The sequence below is a fragment of the Ceratotherium simum genome, chromosome 13 (genome assembly GCF_057802395.1).
Source record: "Ceratotherium simum simum isolate JZ-2026a chromosome 13, ASM5780239v1, whole genome shotgun sequence".
Classification (NCBI taxonomy): Eukaryota; Metazoa; Chordata; class Mammalia; order Perissodactyla; family Rhinocerotidae; genus Ceratotherium; species Ceratotherium simum.
The window spans coordinates 46,834,452-46,858,420 of record NC_141912.1 but is presented as its reverse complement, the minus strand read 5'-3'; the positions used below and the strand labels follow the sequence as shown (position 1 = coordinate 46,858,420).

At 39.1% G+C, this 23,969-nt stretch overlaps 1 protein-coding gene across 1 annotated transcript; it reads right to left on the bottom strand.

Annotated features, from left to right (window-relative positions):
- Positions 1 to 1,168: 1,168 nt before the first annotated feature.
- On the bottom strand, positions 1,169 to 15,224 carry TDRD6 (tudor domain containing 6). Its single transcript, XM_014782555.2, is given in 6 exon segments — positions 1,169 to 1,754; positions 2,569 to 2,635; positions 5,864 to 5,953; positions 7,461 to 7,585; positions 9,168 to 14,901; positions 14,904 to 15,224. Coding segments are annotated over 6 exon segments (6,381 nt in total). The 3' UTR covers positions 1,169 to 1,710.
- Between the last annotated feature and the right edge of the window lie 8,745 nt (positions 15,225 to 23,969).

Genomic DNA, 23,969 nt, shown 5'->3' with positions numbered 1-23,969 from the left:
TGTATTCTGATTTGACACTTCAGGCCTGTCTTAATGTTTTAAGGTACAAAATCACTCATTTTGAGAAATTTGATTCTCCTATCCTGTAGCCATTCAGATTAAAAATTTTAAAATAGAGAGGTTAAACTCCTTAGCATGAAACTGAAGACTTTCTATAATCTGCCCCTAATGCATCTTCTCTGACCATTTCTCTCAGTAACTCACAACTATATCTCCTAGATGAATGAACCAAATTTGTCTATTCATTATCCCAGGAACAAGCAATATACTCATCTACCTCAACTATGTTTAATGCAAAACCTTCTCCTTTCCACTTATTGAAATTATACCCAGGTTTTAAGGTTCTTAATTCTCACTATTCCCATCAGGCTTCTGGGTCTGATAATGTTTCATATTCATCCATCTTTTCCCCACTCTTACGTAGCAAAGCTCCTTACACATTTTAGAAATGGATAACCATTCCAGTTGTTTTGATGTCCCATTCAACAGCACCTCTTTAAAATCCTTTGTTGGTGGCACATGCTGATGCTGAAAGAAGAAAATAAATGCTAGAAGGATCCGACGAGTTAAGATTTATTAAAAAACGTAGTGTACTGCATACTGAATATCTTTCAGGGAAAAGAAGGAAGTGTTTATCGAATGCCTACTCCTTTTCAGGCACTTTACATAAACTATTTCTAATTTTAAAAACACTGCAGGAAAAGTTTTATTATCCTCATTTTACAGATGAGGAAGATCAAGGCTCAAAGGTATAATATAACCTACCCACGTGACATGTCTAGTAAGCAGCATATAGCTAAGACCGTTTCCTAAAGCTAGGATCTGTATTCTGCATACTACTTACTGCCTGTACAAGACCTTGTTTTAAAAGCATAGGCTCTGAAGTTAGATGGGTCTGGGTTTGATCAAGCCTCTGGGACTCACTAGCTCTTTGACCATAGGAAGTTATTTAACTTCTCTAAAAAGCTTCAATTTTCTCACCTATAAAAACATGGATAATATTCATATGCACCTCAGAGTCGAGGATTAAATGAGAAAATGCATTTAAAGTACCAGCCGAGTGACTAACACGTAAGAGCAACATTTTATATTATGGTTTCCCCCAATTATAGAATTGTGCTTCCATTACTACAGAATTCCAGAACCACAGATATTCCAGATTGCTATTTCCTTTTTAATGAAATGAGACCAACACACCTTTAAGGATAAATTTTATTCAAATCTTATGAGAATACTTCCAAATTCAAACAAAATATTAGTTAAATGTTTAACTATACAGACAAGGCAAAGCTTCAGAAACAAGAAAAATTCTGAAAGAGTTACTGCTAACAAAGCCATCCTCCTAAGTAGCATCATATAATGTACTTGTCATAAACCTATAATTTCCTATTTTAATTTAAACACTACATTCAAAAGAAACCAAAATAGTTTTTTGAAATGTGAGTAATGTGTTAGAAAATGTTTAGCAAAATAAATCCTCCCAATTGATTGGAAACAACACATTCTAAGGGAGAAGATCCCAGATCTGTATATACAGGAATACCATTATAAATACACCACACAGTCAACCAGCCGTCTATTTTGTTTTCAACACGTATCCGTTTTTGACAATGACAACTTCTTGTGATTACACGCTCTCAATTTGCTCAAATGTTCTGTTGGTCTGGGTAGGATGCCACTTGTTTAAGAGCAGCTTCTGAGTGGCCATATCTATGGATCCACAGTTAAATCAGGATCACCTCCAGACCCCTTTTCTGAAACAAGAAGAGAAAAACCTCAAGTTGAGAAAGAAACATAAAAACAAGAAAATTATTTACATGAGTGCTACCACAACAAATTTAATGTCTTCTCAAAATGGGGAGAGGGCACAGATGAGTATTCTAATTACTATGGAGAATTACTCCTACGGAAATGTTTTTTTTCTTTTTAGTGTTTTGGTTCTTGCACTCTACCTATTATCAAACAAAGCTTCTCTAAAAGATTATGAAATTGCGATATTTTATATTTTGCTAGAATGATGTTAACAAGGCTGATAACCAATTAGTCCTTTGTTCTCTTTGATTAGTATGTATTTTTCACGTAACACTAAAGCCACCAAGAGCTGATTTCATTCTCGATGTGCCTCAATTCTAAGAACCAGTGTGCTACTTATGAACAAGATCATGCAACAACCAGGAACTTCCAACAATTGAATCTTATCATGCAGATAAACTAAAAATCTGAAAGAAATTCCAAGAAATCATTTAACATACAAAGATCATTTGAACATATGAGCTAAGTAACCCTGAGAAAATCCTTTAAAATACGAATTTATCAGATTCACAATTTAACTTTTAAGATCAATTCAAACAATAAACAAATTCCCTATGATATTTCAAGAAGTTCACTTCTTGGTTATTTCCCCATAAGCCCAGTTAACATTTTTAGCTAAAGTTTTTAATTTTTTTTCCTACTACTAACATCCAAGGAAATTGATAAACCATTTTTGTTCAAGGATTCATGGTAATGGTATCTTTAAGACTTGGCAATCTGGTAATAAAAGTATTTTATTTTAAAAACACAAGTTACCTTTAATTGCGGTATCATCCGATGACACGAAGTAAAGATCTTCTTTTCTCACTGTTTGGAATATAGCCTAAGAAAAGGAACCCTCGGGTTACTACCAATTCTTTATTATAAGCACAAAATGATTAAAATCAGAAAGAGGACAATAGATAAACCAGAAAAATGGTAAACAACAAAAAGTAATCCTTTTAAAAGTATGACAATCTGATTTTATAGTGGAGAATCACCTCAAGTATATTTTCTATTCTTTAAATACTCATTTCTCTGGAACATCTCCACTGGAGCATTCTACACGGGGAATAAAGTAACTTTTTCTAATTTTTAACCTCCAAACCCCCAAAACTCTGGTGTTTGGTGCATTGTTCAAGGAGCTGCTATTCAACCAATATCCATAGTGAGCCACAGATGCTTTATTAAAGACCTCGTGAAGAGGGATAGTTCTCCTATATTTCTTACAACAACTAATAGCATCATGTGCATGTGTGATGTCTGTACAGAAATTAATTCATGAGACATATTCTTATGATGAAATGAAATAGCTCAGATGAAAAAAAAATTCTAAAAATGTGTAATCAGAAAGACTCCCAGATCATAGTGACTTGATATATCACAAAAAAATAGTCATGCATAATTTAATACCCACAATATTCACTTCAAAGAAAACCAGCTCATTCATAGACAGGCATCCGTATCTAAGAGTGTCTTCATATTTGAGGAAAGGGTCATTTAAATCTCATTAATAACCAAAGAAAAACCTGTAAAGCCTTACTTTTAAGTAGTTCTTATGTTTGCTAATTGACTTAAAGCCAGAGGTAGTTGTGTCTATATTATTTTATGAACACTTTAAATCATCTTAAATGGTTCTCTTCTATTTGGCAGGTATAAGACAGTTTATCCAAATAAAATCCCATACATATATATCTATTTATTTGGCTGTGGATGCTTGAAAATTAATGAATGGAAAAATCAGACTACAAAAGACAGTTTTAGTAAATACTGATGTAACATAAGTGAAGCAGGCTGTTATTTTTGACAAGTAAACAAAAAATGGCATTAACATGAGAAGGTGAAGAGAGATGGTCAATGATTTTTCATAGTAGAGAATTTCAAATGACCTAAATGTCCAACACTAGGAGAAACGGTTTAATAAGTTTTTGACCATTAATGCCATGTAATATTATGTAGTTATGGCCTTCTGGTTGCAGCCAAGATGGAGTAAGCCAACTATAGCCTCTTTCTTACACTGATTACAACTAAAAATTCTGGAAAGCATACAAAAAGCAACCACTTCCTGACTCTGAAAAGTAAACAAGATGAGGCAGATAGAAGCCTGAAGTAAAAACTTGAATAATGACTCATAACTGGTGAGTTTCACAGGTTTTGTTTTTTTCTTTTTTTTTCTTCTTTGTCTCCTAGTTGTCAAAACTGAGGTTGGACCAAATCAGAGCTGCTCAGCTGGGGTGGACAGCAAAGCTCAGAGAAATCCCCTATTTCTAGTCAGATTGGGAAAAGCAGCCCCTGAATGCTAGAGAGCGAGGAGTGAGTGGGAAATCCCTTCGTTGTTTTTCTTTTTTTCCTCCTGGCCCTGTCCTGAGAGCAGGCCCAGTCATGCCTGGGGACAGCAGTTACAGTGCAGGAACCTAAAAAATCTGAGAGAAGACTGGCCACTGGAACTGAGAAAAGGGCCCACTATTATCTGAAGAGTAGTGGGGGCGGTGGTGGTATTTTTTTCTCTCTTTTCTCTAATCTGCTTCACCCCAAAGGCAGGCTCAGTCAAGCAGAACTGCCTGACGGTGCCGAGGGAAACGTTGTTAGAAACATGCTTTCTGGCCAGAGGACCAGGAAAAGGGGCCTCTAGGGGCTGGATAAAAGAGGACCTTTAGAGCCAGAAAATGTGAAGGAAATCTCAGAGAGAAAAGGAATTGGAAAATTTGAACCCCTAATACTATACACGAATTGATATAAGTCCCAAGGTCACCCCTGAACTATGCACATGCAGAACAGAAGCAAGTAAGCATAGCAAAGTCTTAACACCTCAACTACCATATACGCCACTGGCTGAGTCCCAGACTAACCCCTGAGCGGCTTATGTCCTCGGCAGACCTGAACATCATAGCAAAGGTCTTTGAAAACTGAACTGACACTGGAACCACCGAACACAGAAGGAGAGACAGAACCTGTGGTGTGAACCTAACTGAGCTGATTATCTGCTAAAACAAAAACTTCAATATTTTCTAGAAGATTTTAACAGGATACAAAGTCTTACAACATAATATTCAAAACATTCAGGATATAATCCAAAATTATGCAACATACAAAGAACCAGGAAAAGCTAATCATTTCTCAAGACAATCAGTAGATACAAACTCTGAGATGACCAGATACTGGACCTAGCAGACACAGACTCTGAAGCAAGAAGTTCAACAAACTCCAGACGCTCAAATGCCCAGACATATCAGAATGGCATGGGAAATTGTCCACCATATAATTTTTTTTTCCTTTTTTTTTTTTTGTGAGGAAGATCAGCCCTGAGCTAACATTCATGCTAATCCTCCTCTTTTTTTGCTGAGGAAGACTGGCTCTGAGCTAACATCTATTGCCAATCTTCCTCCTCTTTTTTTCCCCAAAGCCCCAGTAGATAGTTGTATGTCATAGCTGCACATCCTTCTAGTCGCTATATGTGGGACGTGGCCTCAGCATGGCCGGAGAAGCGGTGCGTCGGTGCGCGCCAGGGATCCGAACCCGGGCCGCCAGTAGCAGAGTGCGCGCACTTAACCGCTAAGCCACGGGGCCGGCCCCCCACCATATAATTTTAAATGAAGAACACAATATAAAACTGTAGAATGAAATCAACTATGTTCCAAATATGTAGATGATATACTTATATTCCATATAAACAGAAAAATTATGAAAGAAAACCAAACTGATCAATCTGTTTGTCTTTGGATGAATGTATTACAGGTGATTGATACTTCCTCCTTTTTAACTTTGCCATTTTCCCAGATTTTCTGCATAAAATGTATTTTATGAAGGTCATGGACACCAAACAATTTTCATTTTTTAAATTCCGAAATGAAAATGAAAGAGTAAAACATTAATAACTAGTTTTCCCCAAGGGATACCTGACATAAAGTCCAGAAACATTGATTTTGTTATTGCTGCTTTTAATTGTTGTTATTATAATGTTAGTATTTTTTTCTCCATTATTCCTAAACACAAGGGCTTTGGAAATAGTTTAAGTCGTCCTTCAAAATGAAGGACAATGCTCCCACTAATTACTATTTGTGTAATTCCATACCTCAGATGGACTCTTATCCGATTTGGGTATGCCATTCCAGACATTCTCAGGGTTCACTAACTCCTCCATACCATTTGAAAGGTGCAACACCTACAAGAGAAAAAAAAATTTAATAAAAATTGGTAGTTTCCAGAAACTGTAACTGAATTATGTACCATAGCAATTCTTTCTAAAATGAAATACTTAAAAGGCAATGGAAATGATTTTATTAAACTTCAGTCTTATGTTTCAATTCAATGATACTTTGGTTCAAAAAACATACATTGAGTATCTATGCCTAAAGATCAAAGATGGATAAAATTTAGATCTCAAGAAGTTCAGAATTTGGTGGAGAAACAGACCTCTAAGCAGATAATTACAATACAATGTAGGAAGTACAGATTTTTGCAGCAAGAGGTATAGGAATATAATATAGGTATAAAGCTTTTTTAGGTGTGGGTGAAGAGATGGAGCGATTTAGAAAATAATGCCAGTGAATGCTTCCTGGTAGAGAAAATGGCTAAAGTAAATCTGTTAAAGGTAAGTGGAAATTAACCAGCTTGGGAAGGGAATAGAATACAGGCAAATAGAACTACACTATTAAATACATCCAAGAAGCCAAGCAGAATAGTATATATAAGAGAAATCAGGGGCCGGCCCCGTGGCTTAGCGGTTAGGTGCGTGCGCTCCGCTGCCGGCGGCCCGGGTTCGGATCCCGGGTGCGCACCGAGGCACCGCTCCTCCAGCCATGCTGAGGCCGCGTCCCACATACAGCAACTAGAAGGATGTGCAGCTATGACAGACAACTATGTACTGGGGCTTTGGGGGAAAAATAAATAAATAAAATCTTTAAAAAAAAAAAAGAGAAATCAGGCAGTTTGATGTCCATCTAATATGAAGTACAAAACATAAAGGAGTAAGACCTAAGGCTGGAGAGGTACATGGACGCTCAACTCTAGAGGACCTTGCCATGTTGATGAGCTTGACTTTTCTATTCTAGACCAGTGGTTCTCAAATTTTAACGGTATAAGAATGAACATTACTGGTCCTACCCCCAGAAATTCTGAATCAGCCAGCCAGGGCAAGGTCCAGGAATCTACAATTCAAGAAACACACCAGGTGATTCTGATATAGGTGGTTTTCAGATCACAGGAGAAACAGGATCAACTGGAAGTCCCCAAGAAGTTTTACACATAGGAATGACGTAGTCAGATTTGCATTTGACAAACTTCACACTGGCAGTGAGGAGAATCTATTGAAGGAAGACCAGAAGAAGTAAACCAAATAGAAGGTTATTAGAGTAATGTAGCTGTGAAATGAGGGTCTTAACCAAGGCAGTGGGATCAGGTATAAAAAGTTGTAACTAAGAGATAAGTGGGAAGTGTGGAACTTTGGTGACTGATAGGATTTCAGGGGTAAGGGAGATGAAAGAGCCTATGATGATTTCTTGCTAGGATGCTTATATATACTTTTAAGTGATTTTTGCACTGCATCTAATTATCAGGGGGAATGAGCAGGTAAACGTGTTCAATTGCATTTTCTAGTCTGATAAAGTTTGGTAAAATTTCCTTAACAGTCTGCAAGTACATTTTGAGATAAGTACTTCAACTTTACTTACCCTTGTGCCTTCTTCAGCTATTTCCAAAATCTCACATTTAGACCATGTGTTTCTTAGACTTGACCACACAACACATTTGGATCCAACAGTAAATCCTTTCAGAGTGTAGGTGTTCTCTGGTTGAGCTACCAAATTGAATAGAGTAAGATTCAATGCATACCTCTTAATTTCTTAATGTTAGATACACAAACAAAGCATTTTCTTAAACTGCATTTACTATTCCTATATAAACAGTATCATGGATGGTACATGTTCTAAGTCTGTCTTCTTTCCTCTATTTTATTTAAAATTCTTCCAGTGCCCCCTCTCCATGATGTGATGTGTTTTTTAAGGATGTTAATCTGATTTCTAACATCGAAAATTACTACTGAAAGCTAGATATTATTGCCACAGGTGGTGTGGTCTATGCTTACAACAGCCATTTCTATAGCAAAGCAGTATATTGCCAGTGAGCAGACCTTCTTATCACAGAGCTATTACTTATTATTAAAATGTGACAGCCAGAACTAAAAATCTAGGGTAATATTTAAATAAACTGTTGTATATCCAAAGGATGGCATACTATGGAATTAAAATATTTTGAAAGTTAGGGGATTAAAATGCAGAATTCAACGCTGTAGGAAAGTATGATCTATATTTAGTTTTTAAAACTACATGTAACCAGGCATACACAGAGATGGTGAAAGGCAACAGGAAAGTACACCACAGTGTTAACAGTGGTCATTTCTTGGTGGTAGGATTATGATGATTTTCATTCTCTTTAGTCTATCATTTTCTCTATTTTGTACAATGGCTCAAATTTAATCATATAAAAATTGACATTTAAAATGTCTAACAGGGCCGGCCCTGTGGCTTGGTGGTTAAGTGCACGCGCTGCGATGCTGGTGGCCCGGGTTCGGATCCCGGGTGCGCATCGAGGCACCACTTCTCCGTTCATCCTGAGGCCGAGTCCCACATACAGCAACTAGAAGGATGTGCAGCTACGACTTACAACTATCCACTGGGGCTTTGGGGGGAAAAAATAAAATAAATAAAATCTTTAAAATGTCTAACATTGATTATAAAAAAATACCCAAAAGTTAGCCATTTCCTGTAACTTTTAAATCTTATTAGAAAATAACAGTAAAAATAATCTATTAAAAAGTTAATGACAATAAATGTTCTCCAATATTTACTCATGGCTGTTAACTGTTTTGGTTAATACAGGCTCCCTAAACTAGTTTTTGTTTAAGGGTTTCTACATGAATGGCAGGGTATATGCATTGAAACAAAACAGTTAAATTTGAAAACTCTGCTAGAATGACCCCTACCGTAAATTCCTGCCTACAGTAGTGCTTGGCAAAGGAGCACTAGGTTTTTTAAAAATTTACCACAACACATGACCTCTTCATTTTAAAGATGATTATTTTTTTTACATTTTAAATGTGATTACTTTTTGGAGGCACAGATTTTAAGCATTCTATTGTAAAAACAAAGTTAATCACCATTTCACTCAGCAAGTAAAGTATTATCTTACATTGATTTCAAACAATTTCTCCATGTTTAAAATACCCTTTATAATCCAAATCTGATTCTCTTTTCAGGTTTTAATCTTTTCCACTCAAAATTAATTTAAAAAAGAATTCAAATAAGAATTATTCTCTTTTAAGACAAATAAGTATTTTTTGAAAGACATAAACTTAAAGTGAAAGAAAAAAATTCACCTACCTGGGACATGATCTGGTAAAGCATTACTGTGTTTCCCTCCATCTCTGGATTCTTCTCCAGGGCACAAAGAAGTCAATGATGAAACGGCATCTCTGCTTGTATATTCTGTAAATTCTTCTTTATATATGTTCATTTCAGTCTGCATCTTGGGATCACAATCCTTTCCATGTGGATGTGATGGTAGCCTATGCTGGTCCTCAAAACGTTCCACACAACTTGACTTGCCTGTGTCCTCAGCACATGTGGATTCTTGGGCTTTCTGACCAAGTCTTAAAGATGATGGGTTTATTTTGTCATCTAGACAGAGCTGGGCTGTAGGTAATTCTAGCGCTGGCTGTTTCTCGGCTTCACAGTCGAGGGGAAGCTGCGCTGTAAATGGCTGCGGGGTGGCTTCTGTGTCACAGCCTGGTGGGAGGGGCACAGTGGGAGGCACCAGGCCTCGCTCCTCTTTCTCTTCATCCCCGTCAAAAGAACGCTGTAGCTCAATGGATTCTAGTTCCAAGAATTCTTTTGATTCATCATCAGGAGAAAGTGGTACCTCAAGTGAATTCAGTTCTAGTATCTCCTTTGTTTCACTGGCATGTGGTAACAGTGGGCTAAACCCTGTAACCAGGTATTTATCATCAAATTTTGCTTTGTCAACAAAACAGCACTCTACTTTACCTTTCAGTACCTCAGTGCCAATTTTATCTTTGCATGGGTTTTCAAAAGCTTCAAAAATGTCATCAGTTTCAGGGGCATAGAATTTACTTGGTTTGGTTTCAATAATGTTTAAGTCTTTTTCAATTCTTTCCGAGAGCTCATCTGCCTGTGATTCCACATACAGTGTTTTCTCTTGTCCAGCTTTACTCCTTGGTTTCTTAAGACTTACATCAAGACTGGGGGACCCAAGAGCTCCCTTTATCTCTGGCCCAGTTTTTTCATAAGGCAGATCACTGTTACTATTACCAATCTTAGAATATTTCTTCATTTTCTCATTAACACTTTCGCCTTTGCTTTTCAAGTCAACAACTGCTAAAGGGATATCACAAACATCCTTTTTGATTTCTAATATTGTTATCTCCAACACATCTGCTGTTACTATTTCATAAAAATAGTCATTTCCCTCTTGAGGGCACAAACCTTCTGAAACATCAAATCCTGAAAGGCAACACGGAAAGGCTTGCATGGGAACCACCAAAAGTTCAGAAGGAATGTTCCAGAGTGCTTTTGGGTCCACACGGTCTTCAATATTTCCAAAGTCCACAAGCCTGACGGATACAAGATAATCTTCACAAATATTGGTGATAACCGCCCTATAATAATGCCCATCTTCTCTGTATCTCACTATGCAAGGATCTCCAATATGGGGACATGGGATACAACTCCTGCAATCTGTTACCTTTTCTCCAGCAGTTTGCATTTCTACTTCTAAATACTGAAGTTTCTGAGTATCAGCAAACTGACACCAAAAATATTCAGGTCCATCTATTACAGTGGCATAAGCTCTTATCATCTTCATCTTTGGATTATACCAGTTAAGAAATACCGAAGTGTCTATGTCTGTTTTCTTGACAGACTTTGAACACTCATCTTTAGTAATTTGGGTAGCAAGTCCTATTTGTGATTTTTTACTGAAAGCATATTTGCTAATCATGTCTTCTGCTATGATCCCATGTTCATCAGCAAGAATAACTTCCCATCTGTCTCGAAATTTAACAAATTCACATCTTATTTGAGCCTCATCTGTCCTTTGGGAAAAGAAATGCATCATTTCTTTGCAGTTTAAAATCTCAGGAACCCAAGGTCCGCTTAAGGAGCAGTGAATGCATAATCCTGGTAATTGTGCATTAATAAGGTCAAGCTTACCTATCTTGTTAGTATGAACCACAGAAACATTGCCATAATCAATAAACTGTACAGAAAGAAGGTCATTGGGTTGTTGTTCCTTGACCACAGCACGATACCATAAATTGTCTTCTGGGAAAATGGCACATATTACATCTCCTCCTTGCAAAGGTGGACCTGCATAATATTCAGGCCTTGTTCTAAAATTGTTTAATCTCTCTGAAAGACAATTAATTTCAGCTTCATCTTCTGTTAGTTGAACATAAAAGTCTGAAAGGTCATTTATATGAGAAATATAGACAGCTGTTTTAAAGCCAGACATTATCATCTTCCGAGGGAACTCAGAAAATTTTAGAGGCAAATCTTTGTTAGATGAATCGTCTATTTTTCTCTCTGCAAGAGTGACTTCTAGTTCTGTGGCTTTCAAAGGTGGCTCAGCAAAACTTTCTTCTTTCTGTTCTGTTGTTAATGGAGACACTGGATTATTTTTATTTCCCACAGAGCACTGACAGTGGGTGACTAAGTTTGTTTTTGTTGAACTTTGTAAAAGTTTGGGTTCCTTACATGCTGAGCTGATCTTAGGTTTGTATGATTCTCCCAAAATCTCCATACTGGATAATTTGTTCTCTACTGATTTACTTAAATACTCCGTAGGTGACAACTTCATATTTTCCTTTTTTACTTGAAGAGTTTCAGTTGTAGACAGAAGTGCTTTGCTTTCTTTTTTTGTTCTTGTCCTACCTTTGTAACCAAGTAGCCCTAACTTCTCATTAATATTAGCATTAATTTGAAAATTGTCATCATATAGTTCTACAATCAGTCTTCCATCTGGATCTTTTGCTACAACCAAAGCCTTCAGTGACTTATCTAAAATAGTCTCCTGAAACCATGTTGTAACTTCTTTTGGTATGTGATCAGGAATGTCAGACAATGAACATTTAACAGCTTGCATGGGGAAAAGTAAGACATCATATGCATGACTAGGTAATGGAAGCAGATCATCATTTGTTATCACATGAATGTTCCCAAAATCAACAAAGAAGACTTTATTTGGTTCTTTTTCTATTATTATCCCCCTATACCAGTTTCCATCAGTAAACTTGGCAAGACACAAGGTTCCAGGGATTAAGGGAGACGTTTTTAAATTCAGCAAATTTTTACTTAATTGTGTAATGTTACATGACAACTGTTCTAACATATTTGCATTTTTTCCCAGCTGGCAATAAAATGTCCCAGGGTCATCAACATGTGTTATATACACTGATTCTTCACTTCCAATTTTCATACCATGTGTAGAATAGTAGTAAGAACGTAGCTGAACAGAGGACTCCAGAGGCTTTACTGGTCTTGCAAGTTTCTTTCCTACCAAAAAATGGCATGCGCTCTGAAAGGGTGTTAGCAAATCCACAACAGTAAACAGTTCTTCATCATGTATTGAAGCCAAAGCAAATATTGTGCATTTTAATTCTAGATTGTTTTCACATGCATTATCTAAAAATTCACTAAAAGCTTGTATTGCCTTTTCCTCCCAAACAAAAGGATTTTGACCAGTTGGTTGAATTAAATTATAAAGACTGCACCTAAAAGCCTGAGCCTTAACCTTGAGAAACTCTTCACTAATTGCATAAATATTCTTCACAGATACCATACATCTATCTCCATAATCTACAAATATGACTTTGACATGCTCTGAAGATTGTGCTCCGCTAATTAGAGCTCTGGACCATTGTCCATCTACTGTTCGTTTTGCCAAACAAGTGGGGGTGGTTCCCTGGTAAGGAGTAGCTGTATTCTTGCAATAGTCTTGAATATCACACATCAGAGTTTTAAATCCTTTTATGTTCCTGGTCAGCTGGCACCAGAAATAGCTAGGATTTTCAACATAGGACACTTTGACTTCTACTGTACTTCCAACCTGTAGCTCTCCTTTACAAGAGGAGCCTGGCTTAATCTCCCAGAAATTCTGTATAAGAGGAGCATAAACAGATACTCTTCCCTCTTTTTCCCGCACAACTAGTCCCGTTGAAACATTTGCAACAACTGTTCTGTCACTCAAAGCTTCTGAAACAGATGTAGTTTTATTATCTCTCTTGGCTTTCTGTTCTACTTCTACCCCCTTGGCAGAAGATATTTTGTTATTCTCGGAAGTAAAATGGTTTGAAACATGCCCTGGAGAGTAGGCATTTAAGGGAATATTTTCCTTTGTTTCAAATTCCTGATATTTGGCATATCCAGCTTGAGCAATTACTTTACTAATGTTTTCTTCCCCTGTTCTCGATTCATCAAGAATCTCAATAACATATTGCTTATCTTGCTTACCAAGGACATGGATAACTAACTCTTTGTGGAGCACAGTCTTTTCAAAAAAGGAAATCGCCTCCTGACTCCAACTTTTTCCCAAAGGCCAAATATCAGCCAGTGTGCACCTCAGAGCCAATATTGGTAGCTGCCTAAACTGAGGAAGCAGCTTCCTCACGTCATCCCAGTCCACATTTTCCGAATTGCCACGGTCAACTAAGAATACATCCACACTCTTATCATCTAACCTGGTGACTGTAGCCCGATAATAGCCATTTTCTTTCCATTTGACACAGCAAAGGTCATCAGGTTCAGGTTTCAAAACTACACCATCCAGCTTACTGGCCGAGGAATAGAAACTGCACATTTTCCTCATCAACTTGCTGAAGGTGCCATTGTGTTTCCTCAACCTAATCCAAAACTCAGAAGGATTTTTAATAAACTCCACCTGGGCATCATAGAAGGCATTCATCTTTAACCTGACAGATCTTAAGGCTGAGAGTGAAATCGCTTCATCCACTTCTTCAGCAGGAGATGGAGACTGAAGAGATGTTTCCAGTTCTTCCTCCTCCTCCTCCTCTATTCCCTGGCTCAGAAGAAATCGGTCAGCCAAACAACAGGACTGTGCTCCAAATACATGGTTAAGATTAATCCCATCTTCTCCATACAGGGTGACATAATACACACGCTCAAAGGAGCAGTAAAACTCAATCTTTGCATTCACTGCCTGGCCCAGTATCAGTGCCTTCAGGTCGCCGACCTGTGACCGAGACCAGCCTCTCCCACCGTCCCAGAGTCCATACAAAGCACAAGGATAGGTCACCACAGGCATTCGAAAATATTCAGGCAGCAGGTAGCGAAGGCTACTACAACTCACTAACTCCTTCCTTCCATAGTCTACATGAAGCACCTGGGCACAGCGCTGGGGCCGAAAAGTCTCAAGCAAGAGCGCCCTGTACCAATGTCCATCCAACCCATAGGATGCACACGGGGAGCCCGGCTTGTTTGGGCTCTCCTCCCCCTCCTCCCAGGCGGCACTGGTGGAGTTCTCATCCCCTGTTCCCCTGGAGGCTCGGTATATGTGGGCCATGCTCTCGGAGAGGCGGTGGATCTCCTGCGAGAGGCTCTGGAGCTGGCAGTGGATGCGGTGGGGGTGGCACACTTGGGTTACTACGACGGGCTCCGTCACGCCCACCTGCAGCTGGGGGTAGAAGTAATCCAGGCCCGGCTGTCCCAGCCTGGGCAGGCCCCGCGGGAGGGCCGGGACCCCGGGGCCCACGCCAGCAGTGGCCGCCTTGAGGTAGCGCTTGAGCAGCAGGTGGAAGAGGCTATCGGGCACCTGGCGGGCCAGGCCCAGCTCCTGCATCTGCTGGCACAGGCCGGGCGCGTCCAGGAGCACCAGGCGGTGGAGGCGCAGCACATCCAGGACCCGTCCGTGCACCTCCTTGCCCTGCAGCCGGCTGAGGAAGTCCACGGCGCCCGGCGGCCAGTGCTGGGGCTCGCCGCCGCCCGCGCCGCCCGCCGGCACCAGGCCGGCCAGCACGCAGCCCAGCACCTCCGAGGGCAGCTGGAACAGCTCGCCGCGCCCGGGCGCCAGCGAGCCCGCGCCGCCGCCGTGATGGTGCGGCCCTCGTCGAGCAGGAAGACGCGGCTCTCCTGCGCCTGCCGGCTGACCACGCGGCAGCGGTGCCACAGCAGCCCCACCCGCACCAGGCACAGCTCGCCCGGCGAGGCCGCGGCGCCGCCCGGCGCCCACGGGCCGCGCGAGGCCGCCGCCTCCTGGATCTCCCGGCTCAGCCGCACGTACTGCTCCCGCCGCTCGCCCACCAGCCCCCAGAGCCGCACGGGGATCACCTCCGGGTGCACGTCCACGAAGGACACCCTCAGGACCAGCGCGGTCCCCGGCGTCGGCAGCCCCGGCGTCGAGCACATGCCCCCGGCCGGCGCGGCGCGGCCGCCGCTCGCTGAGGGGTCCCCGCGCCGCTGGAAGGAGAGCCCCGCGAACCCAGGCTCGAAGGGCGGAGGGACGGGGAAGGACACCGGGCCAGGCGCCCCCTCGGCGACGCGCCCCCGACTGGGCAGACTCGGCGGCCCGACCAACCGCCCACGCTTGCGCCACCGCCGGGGCCCGGGCAGCGCGCGGCGCCCCCTTCCGGCGCGGGCGGCGGGCCGGGCCTATGAGGGCGTCGAAGGGCGCTGGGCCCCCGGCGTGGTCCGGCCAAGCGCCAGGGCCGGGGGTGACCGGAAGGGGCTTCGGGGGCCGTTCAGAAGGCCCGGCAGTGGCGGCACTGGGACACGGCCTGCTTCTCCTCAGAGCGCCTGCCACCCTGGAGGAGGGGGTGAAGGCCTGGCAAAGGGCTGCAGGGGATGCCAGGTCTGAAAGTGACTTCCGTTTCGGCTGTCCGGCTAATACTAATGGAGCCTGTGAGCCAGGTAAGGTGCCAGCCCTTGGGGAAACGGGAAGCAGAAATGGAGACGCCAACCGCGTATGCCTGGGCCTTAGGCCCGAGTCTCCGAAGGCCCAGGGTGCTCGCAGGCGCAGGCGGTGCGAATGCGCTTGCGCACCGCAGGGGCGGGGTTTGCCGGTGCTCCTTCAATGAAGTGACCTTGAGGGAGTGGCTTACCCTCTCTTCTAGGAACCTGTTTGGTCACCTGAATTGAGAGTTGTTTTGAGGGTTAAAATAATGTATGAGTCTCCATGGAGACTGTTAAATGCTTCTTTCCGCACAATTACCCAGTATGAGTTTCTTTGTTGTTTTGTTTGCCTAACTCTGGCATCCCAGCTTTGCAGGCATTTATTCTTCATTTACTTACAGAGCTAGCACAGAACTGGACTCATAAAAGGAGGTCACGAGCGATGGAAGAAACGTGACTTCAAACTGTTGCTGTATCTACTATAGCAGAGAGCCTCTTGGCTGGACTCTTGTTCTTCTTCCCCATCTAAGGTAACCCTTAGAAGACTCCATTTGTCAAGGGGGAGGGAGTGGAATGGAAACGTGCAGGCAAACTGTGAGTGGCTCCCAGAGATATGTCTGCATTAGATTTTTGTTCATTTGCAAAGTTAGACACATTCATAGGAGTTTCTTATACTTTTCCATTTCACTCCTTCACATTTTGAAATATCATCAAATACAATACAGATAAAGTCAAGACAATGCTTAATATAACCCTGGCCTCACAGTGTAAATCTCACTGTCTTCAGTCTGTCCAGCCTAAAGGTGACCTTTGCTTCCAAAGCCTCCTTTACTTTGCACGTTCACATTGTGTTGCAATTGTCTTTGATCATCCCACCAGCTTACAAGCTCCTTTTGGCAAGAACTGTTTGTTGCATTCCTGGAATCTAGCATGGGGCTGAGACAAGAAATACTCACTGAATGAATAAATGAAAGAATGAATTTGATTTCTCTAAAAAGTTAGACTTTAACTTAATAAACTCATCCTTGAAAATTCAATTCATTTTCCAAATTTTCTCTAATTAATGTTTCATATTCATGATGGAAGAAAACTAAACATTTGATTTAAAAACAGCTAGCATATCTAGCTCAGGTGTCTCTTCCTCATGACTCTACTATTCACCCAGGCAGAATTGATTATTTCCTCCTTTACAAACCTTTATTATATAGTCCATCATATCTTGCAATTGTTTACCATTTCTCCTTTCTACCAGAGTGTGAACTTCTTGAAGGCAGGAACTTTTCTCATTTATTTTTACATTCTCAATGCCTAGCACAGTGCTGGACTTTTAGTCAGCAGGCAATAAATGTTTAACAACAGAATAAGTAGATAATCTGACACTATGTCCCTTGTGATGGAAGGAAGGAGTTCATTATAAAATGGCCTTATTATCATTTGGGATTGTTTGATCATCACATGGAATAATGGAGATTTCAATTAATCCTCTATTTCAGTTCAAAGCAGTATAACCAAACTCTTACAGAGAGCACAGGGTTGTAGATTTGGTAAGTGACTTCTGTTTTCTATTTCACTTGTCCCTCAATCCCTTCCGTGGCTCAGGTCCTTTAATCTTGGATGTCAGGGTGTATCATGTGGCCATTATGGGCTGATCAGAGCCCTTTCCTCCCATCCAGCCTGGTATTTTCAGTGTCCCACCACTCCTGTGTCTGGGGTAGGTAGTTTGCTCTGTCTTAAATAAACAGACCATTTCACTGTGAAGATTAAGCTCCTGCTATATATTTCCCATAATTTATTGAGCAAAATATCTTGAGTTCCATAAAAAAAAATTTCCCTCCTTTTAGGCTTCAGAGGCCCTTGGCTTCGGAAAAGGTGAGAGAGGGAATAATCTTATCCTAATGTAAACATTTAAGAGTTAAAAGAGAAAAGGATAAAGAGATGAAATGCGTCTGAGAGGTATTGGGAGACTATATTGTGAGTTATTTCAAAATTTTTTTATGGAAACAACATGTAGGGAAATTGGGTAAAACAGATAAATCATATTTATTCCGTGCTACCTTAGACCTCCATATATAGAGAACTCTAAGCAGAAACACAGTATACTTTAGAGTCTGTAGTTTCTTTACACCACTTATTAGCCCTGTTTAAAGATGCTTCCTTAGAAAATTACTGTTCAATAAATATTTTAAAAAAATTATTCAAGTGAGAAATACCCTGTTAAGAGAATGAAAAGACAAGCCAAGAGAAAAGACAGGAAGAAAATATTTGCAAACCACATGTCTGACAAAGGACTTGTACCTACAATATATAACTAAGTACTCTCAAAACTCAACAGTAAAAAAAAAAGTCCAATTTGAAAATGGGCAAAAGATACGAACAGACATTTGACTGAAGAGGATCTACAAATGGCAAGAAGAACATGGAGAGGTGTTCAACATCATTAGCCATTAGGGAAAAACAAAACCACAATCGTACATCAGTACAAACCTATGATAATGACTAAACTAAAAACAGCGATAACATCAACACTGACAAGAATGTGGAGAAACTGGATCACTCATTGCTGGTGGGAATGTAAAATGGTACAGCCACTTTTTAAAAACTAAATATGTACTTGCCATATGACCTAGTAATTGCACTCTTGGGCATTTATCCCAGAGAAACGAAAACTTATATTCATGTAAAAACCTGTACACAAATGTTTATAGCAGTTATATTCCTAAAAGCCCAAAACTGGAAACAACCCAAATGTCCTTCAATGGGTAAATGGTTGAACAAACTGTGGTACATTCATGCCATTGGATACAAGTCAGCAATAAAAAGGAAAAGAAATGGACTGTTGATACATGCAACAACTTGGAGGGCTCTCAGGGAATTATGCTGAGTGAAAAAATATATATATATCCCAAAAGGTCACATACTGTATGATTTCATTCTTATAATATTCTTGAATCAACGGAAGTATAGAGATAGAGAACAGATTAGTGGTTGCCAGGCATTAGGGATGAGGGGAGAGAAGATAAGTGGCTATAAAGAGGGGAGCATGAGGGAGCCTTGGGATGCAGCTGTTTTGTATCTTGAATATGGTGATGGTTACATGAAGCTCACAAAGGGGATAAAATTGCACAGCATTAGACACACACACACACGTGCTTATAAAACTGGTGAAATCTGAATCTGTGAATTACACCAATGTCACTTTGCTGGTTTTGATTGTGTACTACAGTTATGCAAAGTCTTGCCATCGGGGAGGACTAGGTGAAAGGTGCCTGGGACTTCCTTGTACATTTTTTGCAACTTTATGTGAATCTAAAATTATTTCAAAATTAAAAGTTTAAAAAAAATTCTATGCAACTCAGATTTTAGTGTCCATAACTAAAGTTTTATTAGAATACACACATACACACACACAAATAATTCAAGACTATGACATTATAGGGGGACAATTAGAGTAGAAAGAGCAAGCCAAGGCAAATTATCTATCCTCTTGTTTCCATATCTGAAAGTGAATGTAAGGACACGTGGTTCTGAGGCATGAACTGATGTGAGTCCGGTTAACATGTATGCATTAAATAAATACTTGAGACGCAACAAAACATAGTGGAAAAAGCAAAGGCTTTAGATTTCGAAAGTCCCTGGTTCTTACCTCAGGGTGACGTGGACAGTGAACTTTTCTGAGTTTGTTTCCTCATCTATAAAAATGGAATTTTACTTAACTTTATTATGAAGATTAAATGACCCAATATAGGTAAAAGGTCTACCACAGTAGACATATAATAAATTATAGTTATTTGTAACACTGAATAAAATAAAAATTTAAAACAGTTCTCTGAAAGATTAAAAAATCTTAAACTTTTTAAAAATTAGGTTTATTGAGGCATAAATTACATATAGTAAAACCCTTTTATTGTGCAGTTTGATGATGTTTTGACAAATGTACACAGCTATACATTTGTATATAGTATACAGTATGCATTTGTATACAATGCAAATGCACAGCACCACAAATGTACAAACGTATGCAATCGTAAATGTACCACCACAGCTAAAATAGAAAATATTTGCATTATCCAAATAGTTCCCTTATGCCCTTTTGCAGTCGATCCCCTATCCCCTTTGTGGGTTCAGTCCCTGGCAACCATTGGCAACCACTGTCCCTGGCAACCTCTGTCCCTATAGTTTTGCCTTTTCCAGAACATCATATAGATGGAGTCATACAGTTTGTAGTCTCTTGTGTCTGACTTTCATCACTTAGCATAATGCCTGCGAATTCATCCATGGTGTCTGTATCACGTTTATTTTTATTGTTGAATAGTTTTCCATTGTATAGACATACCACCTTAATTCACTAAATAGTGGACTTTCAGGTTGTTTCCAGTTTTTGGTAATCATCAATATAGCTTCTGTAAATATTCATATACATGTCTTTGTGTGGACATAAGTTTTTATTTCTCTTGGTTAAATACTAGGAGTGGGATTGCTGTGTCATATGGTAAATATATGTTAACTTTATAAGAAACTGTCAAATTATTTTCCAAAATAACTGTCATTTTGCATTCCTACCAACAACATATGAGCTGCTCTGCACCCTCGTCAGTACTCGGTATTGTCAGTCTTTTTCATTTTAGCCATTCCTGTGTTCTGTAGTGGTATCTCATTGTGGTTTTAATTTCTATTTTTCTAATGATGTTGAACATTCTTCATGTGCTTTTCTGCCATCATATACCTTCTTTGGTGAAGTATCTGATCAACTCCTTTGTCCATTTTTAAAGGAGTTGCGTGTCACCTTATTTTTGAGTTGTAAGAGTTCCTATATATTGTGGATACAAGTCCTTTATCAGATCTGTGTTCTGCATATATTTTCTCTCAGGGTATGGTTTGTCATTTCATTTTCTTAATAGTGTCTTTGAAGAACAAAGTTTGTAATTTTGATGAAATCAAGTTATTCACATATTCACATATTTTTTTCTTTTCTAGGTGGTAGGTTTTGTGTCCCAAGAAATTTTTGCCTAAAGCAAGGTTAAAAACAAATGTCAAAGTTTTCTTCTAGATGTTTTAGAATTTTAGCTCTTGTATTTAGTTCTGTGATCCATTTTGAATTAATTTTTGTATATGTTGTGAGAGAAGGATTGAGGGTTTTATTTTTGCAAATGGATGTCCAATTATTATAGTGCCATTTGTAGCAAAGACTATACTTTCCTGATTATAAATTACCTTGGCACACTTGCCAAAAATTAGTTGACCATATGTGAGTGGTTCTATTCCTTGACTTTCTATTCTGTTCCACTCTTCTGTATATCTATCTTTATGCCAATACCATGCTATCTTAATTATTGTTGTTTTAAACTGCTTAAAAGTCAACTTTGAAATTAGGTAATATGAGTCCTTCAACTTCGTTCTTTTTCCTCATTAGGCTATTCAAGGTCTTTGCTTTTCCTTATGCATTTTAGAATACACTTGTCAATTTCTGCAAGAAAAGATAACCTGTTGGGATTTTTATTAGGACTGCATTGTAGATACAGATCAATTTGAGAATTGATTTCTGAGCAATATTGAGTCTTTCAGTCAATGGACACGGTTTCTTTCTCCATTAATTGAGGTCTTCTTTACTTTCTCTCAGCAATGCTTTGTAGTTTTCAGTGAACAAGTCTTGCACACATTTTGTTAGATTTATCTCTAAGGTTTTCTTGTGTTTTGATGTTATTGTAAATGATTTTTTTTTAATTTTATTTTCCAATTTTTTACTGCTATTATAGCCATATATTTATTTTTGTATATTGACGTTATATCTTGTGACTTTGCTAAGACTTACTTATTAATTCTAGTAGCTTTTTTGGTAGCTTCCTTGGCACTTTCCATACAATTATATCATTTATGAATAAAGGCAGTTTTATGTCTTCCTTTCCAATATATATGCCTTTTATTTCTCTTTCTTGCCTCATTGTAATGGCTAAGCCGTCTAATACAGTTTTGAATAGGAATGGTGAGAATGGATACTCTTGTCTTGTTCCTGATTTAGGTGAAACCCTTCAGTCTTTCACCAGTGTGATGTTAGCTATAGGTTTTACTTAGATCCGTTTATCAGGTTGAGGAAGTTCCCTTCTGTTCCTAGTTTGTTGAGAACTTTTATCATGAAAGGATATTGAATTTTGTCATATACCCTTTCACATTCTATTGAGATGACATGTTTTTTTCTCTTTTTGTTTGTTAAAAAGTTGAATTATATTGACTGATTTTTGAATGTTGAACCAACCTGTATTCCTGCGATAAACCCCACTTAGGTATGATGTATTATCTTTTTTATAATCGTGAATTAAATTTGCTAATATTTTTTTACATCTATACTCATGGATTTTTTTTTTTTTTAATAATTTTTTATTTATTTATTTTTCCCCCAAAGCCCCAGTAGATAGTTGTATGTCATAGCTGCACATCCTTCTAGTTGCTGTATGTGGGACACGGCCTCAGCATGGCCGGAGAAGCGGTGCATCGGTGCTCGCCCGGGATCCGAACCCGGGCCGCCAGTAGCGGAGCACGCACACTTAACCACTAAGCCACAGGGCCGGCCCTATACTCATGGATTTTTAAATTTTTTTTCCAATTTTTTCTATAGTAGTAAAATATACATAAAAATTACCATTTTAACCATTTCTAAGTGTACAGTTCAGTGACATTAAGTACATTGACATTGTTGTGCAACCATCACCACTCTCTCCAGCACCTTTCATCATCCCAAACTGAAACTCTGTACCATTAAACACTAACTTTTCATTCTACCCATTCCAGCCCCTGCTAACCACTATTCAATTTCTGTTTCTATGAATTTGATTATTCTAGGTATTGCATGTAAGTAGAATCATACAATATGTGCCCATCTGTGTCTGGCTTATTTTACTCAGCATAATGTTTTCAAGATTCATCCATGTTATAGCATGTCTCAGAATTCTCTTCCTTTTTAAGGCTGAAAAATATTCCATTGTATGCATATACCACATTTTGTTTATCCATTCATCCATTCATCAATGGACATTTGGGTTGTTTCCACCTTTCAGCTATGTGAAAAATGCTGCTATGAACATTGGTGTACATATATCTGTTCAAGTCCTTGCTTTCAATTCTTTTGGGTATATACTAGAAATGGAATTGCTGGATCATATGATAATTCTATGTTTAATTTTTTGAGGAACTCTCATGCTATTTTGTATAGCAGGTACACCATTTTATATTTTCAGTAGCAATGTACTGTTCCAGTTTCTCCAAATCCTCACCAACACTTGTTATTTTCTTTGTGTGTGTGTGTGTATGTGTTTTAATAATAGCCATCCTAATGAGTGTGAAGTGCTGCTCATGGACTTTTGCATCTATTTTCATAAGAGACACTGGTCTGTAGTTTTATTTTTTATAAATGGATTTAAGCATTCTAGACAATAAGTAAAACGAATGAGAAGTCAAGGATGTTCTGAGGTTTCTTGGCTGCAGTACTGGGTTTGTAGCACAACAGAAAATCCCGGAGGAAGAGCAGATTTTAAAGGGTAGGGAGGAAGGATTGTTATAAAAAATACTGATTTAATATTGGGAAATTTGAGCTCATAAGGACTGTGGCCCAACCTGATATATAGTTGGCAACTGAGAAAACATGACTAAAGCTTGAGAAATGAGTAACGATCAGAAACACAGACGATGGTAATATCTACCATTTACTGAGTGCCAATTATATACTTGGGAATTACCAGCCTAAGTGCAGGAGCTGAAGTCACAAAAATGTGTGGCTCTTCCTAGAGAGAGTGAAAATTGAGAAGAGGGCCAAGAAGAGAATGTTGAAGAACCAAAATTTAAGGACTTGGCAGCAAAGAAACAGCAAATAGAGACTGAAAAGTAGTAATGAAAAATATAAGTGACAGGAGGGATAGTGTAGTGGAAATCAAAGTAAAACATGATATCCAAAAAGGGCGAATTTTCCAATGTTTAAAGTAATTCTAATTTATTTTCCTCTTCTATCCTTAGCCAGTGAGCATGTCTATCACTGTAATTATTAGTTATCCATCTTTTTAATCAGAGCAGAACTGGGTAACAGGGAATATGTATAAAATAAAATTTATAGCGACAAGGTATGAGTGTCCTTTTTGCTAATATTTCAAATCTGACATTATAAATTAGGCCACTTTTTATTTCAATTGTGAAAAGATTAAGAATTAAAAATCATCTCTAAATTTACCATTTTAAGTCAAAAATGCACCAAGACAAAACAAAACCCTTAACAACCAA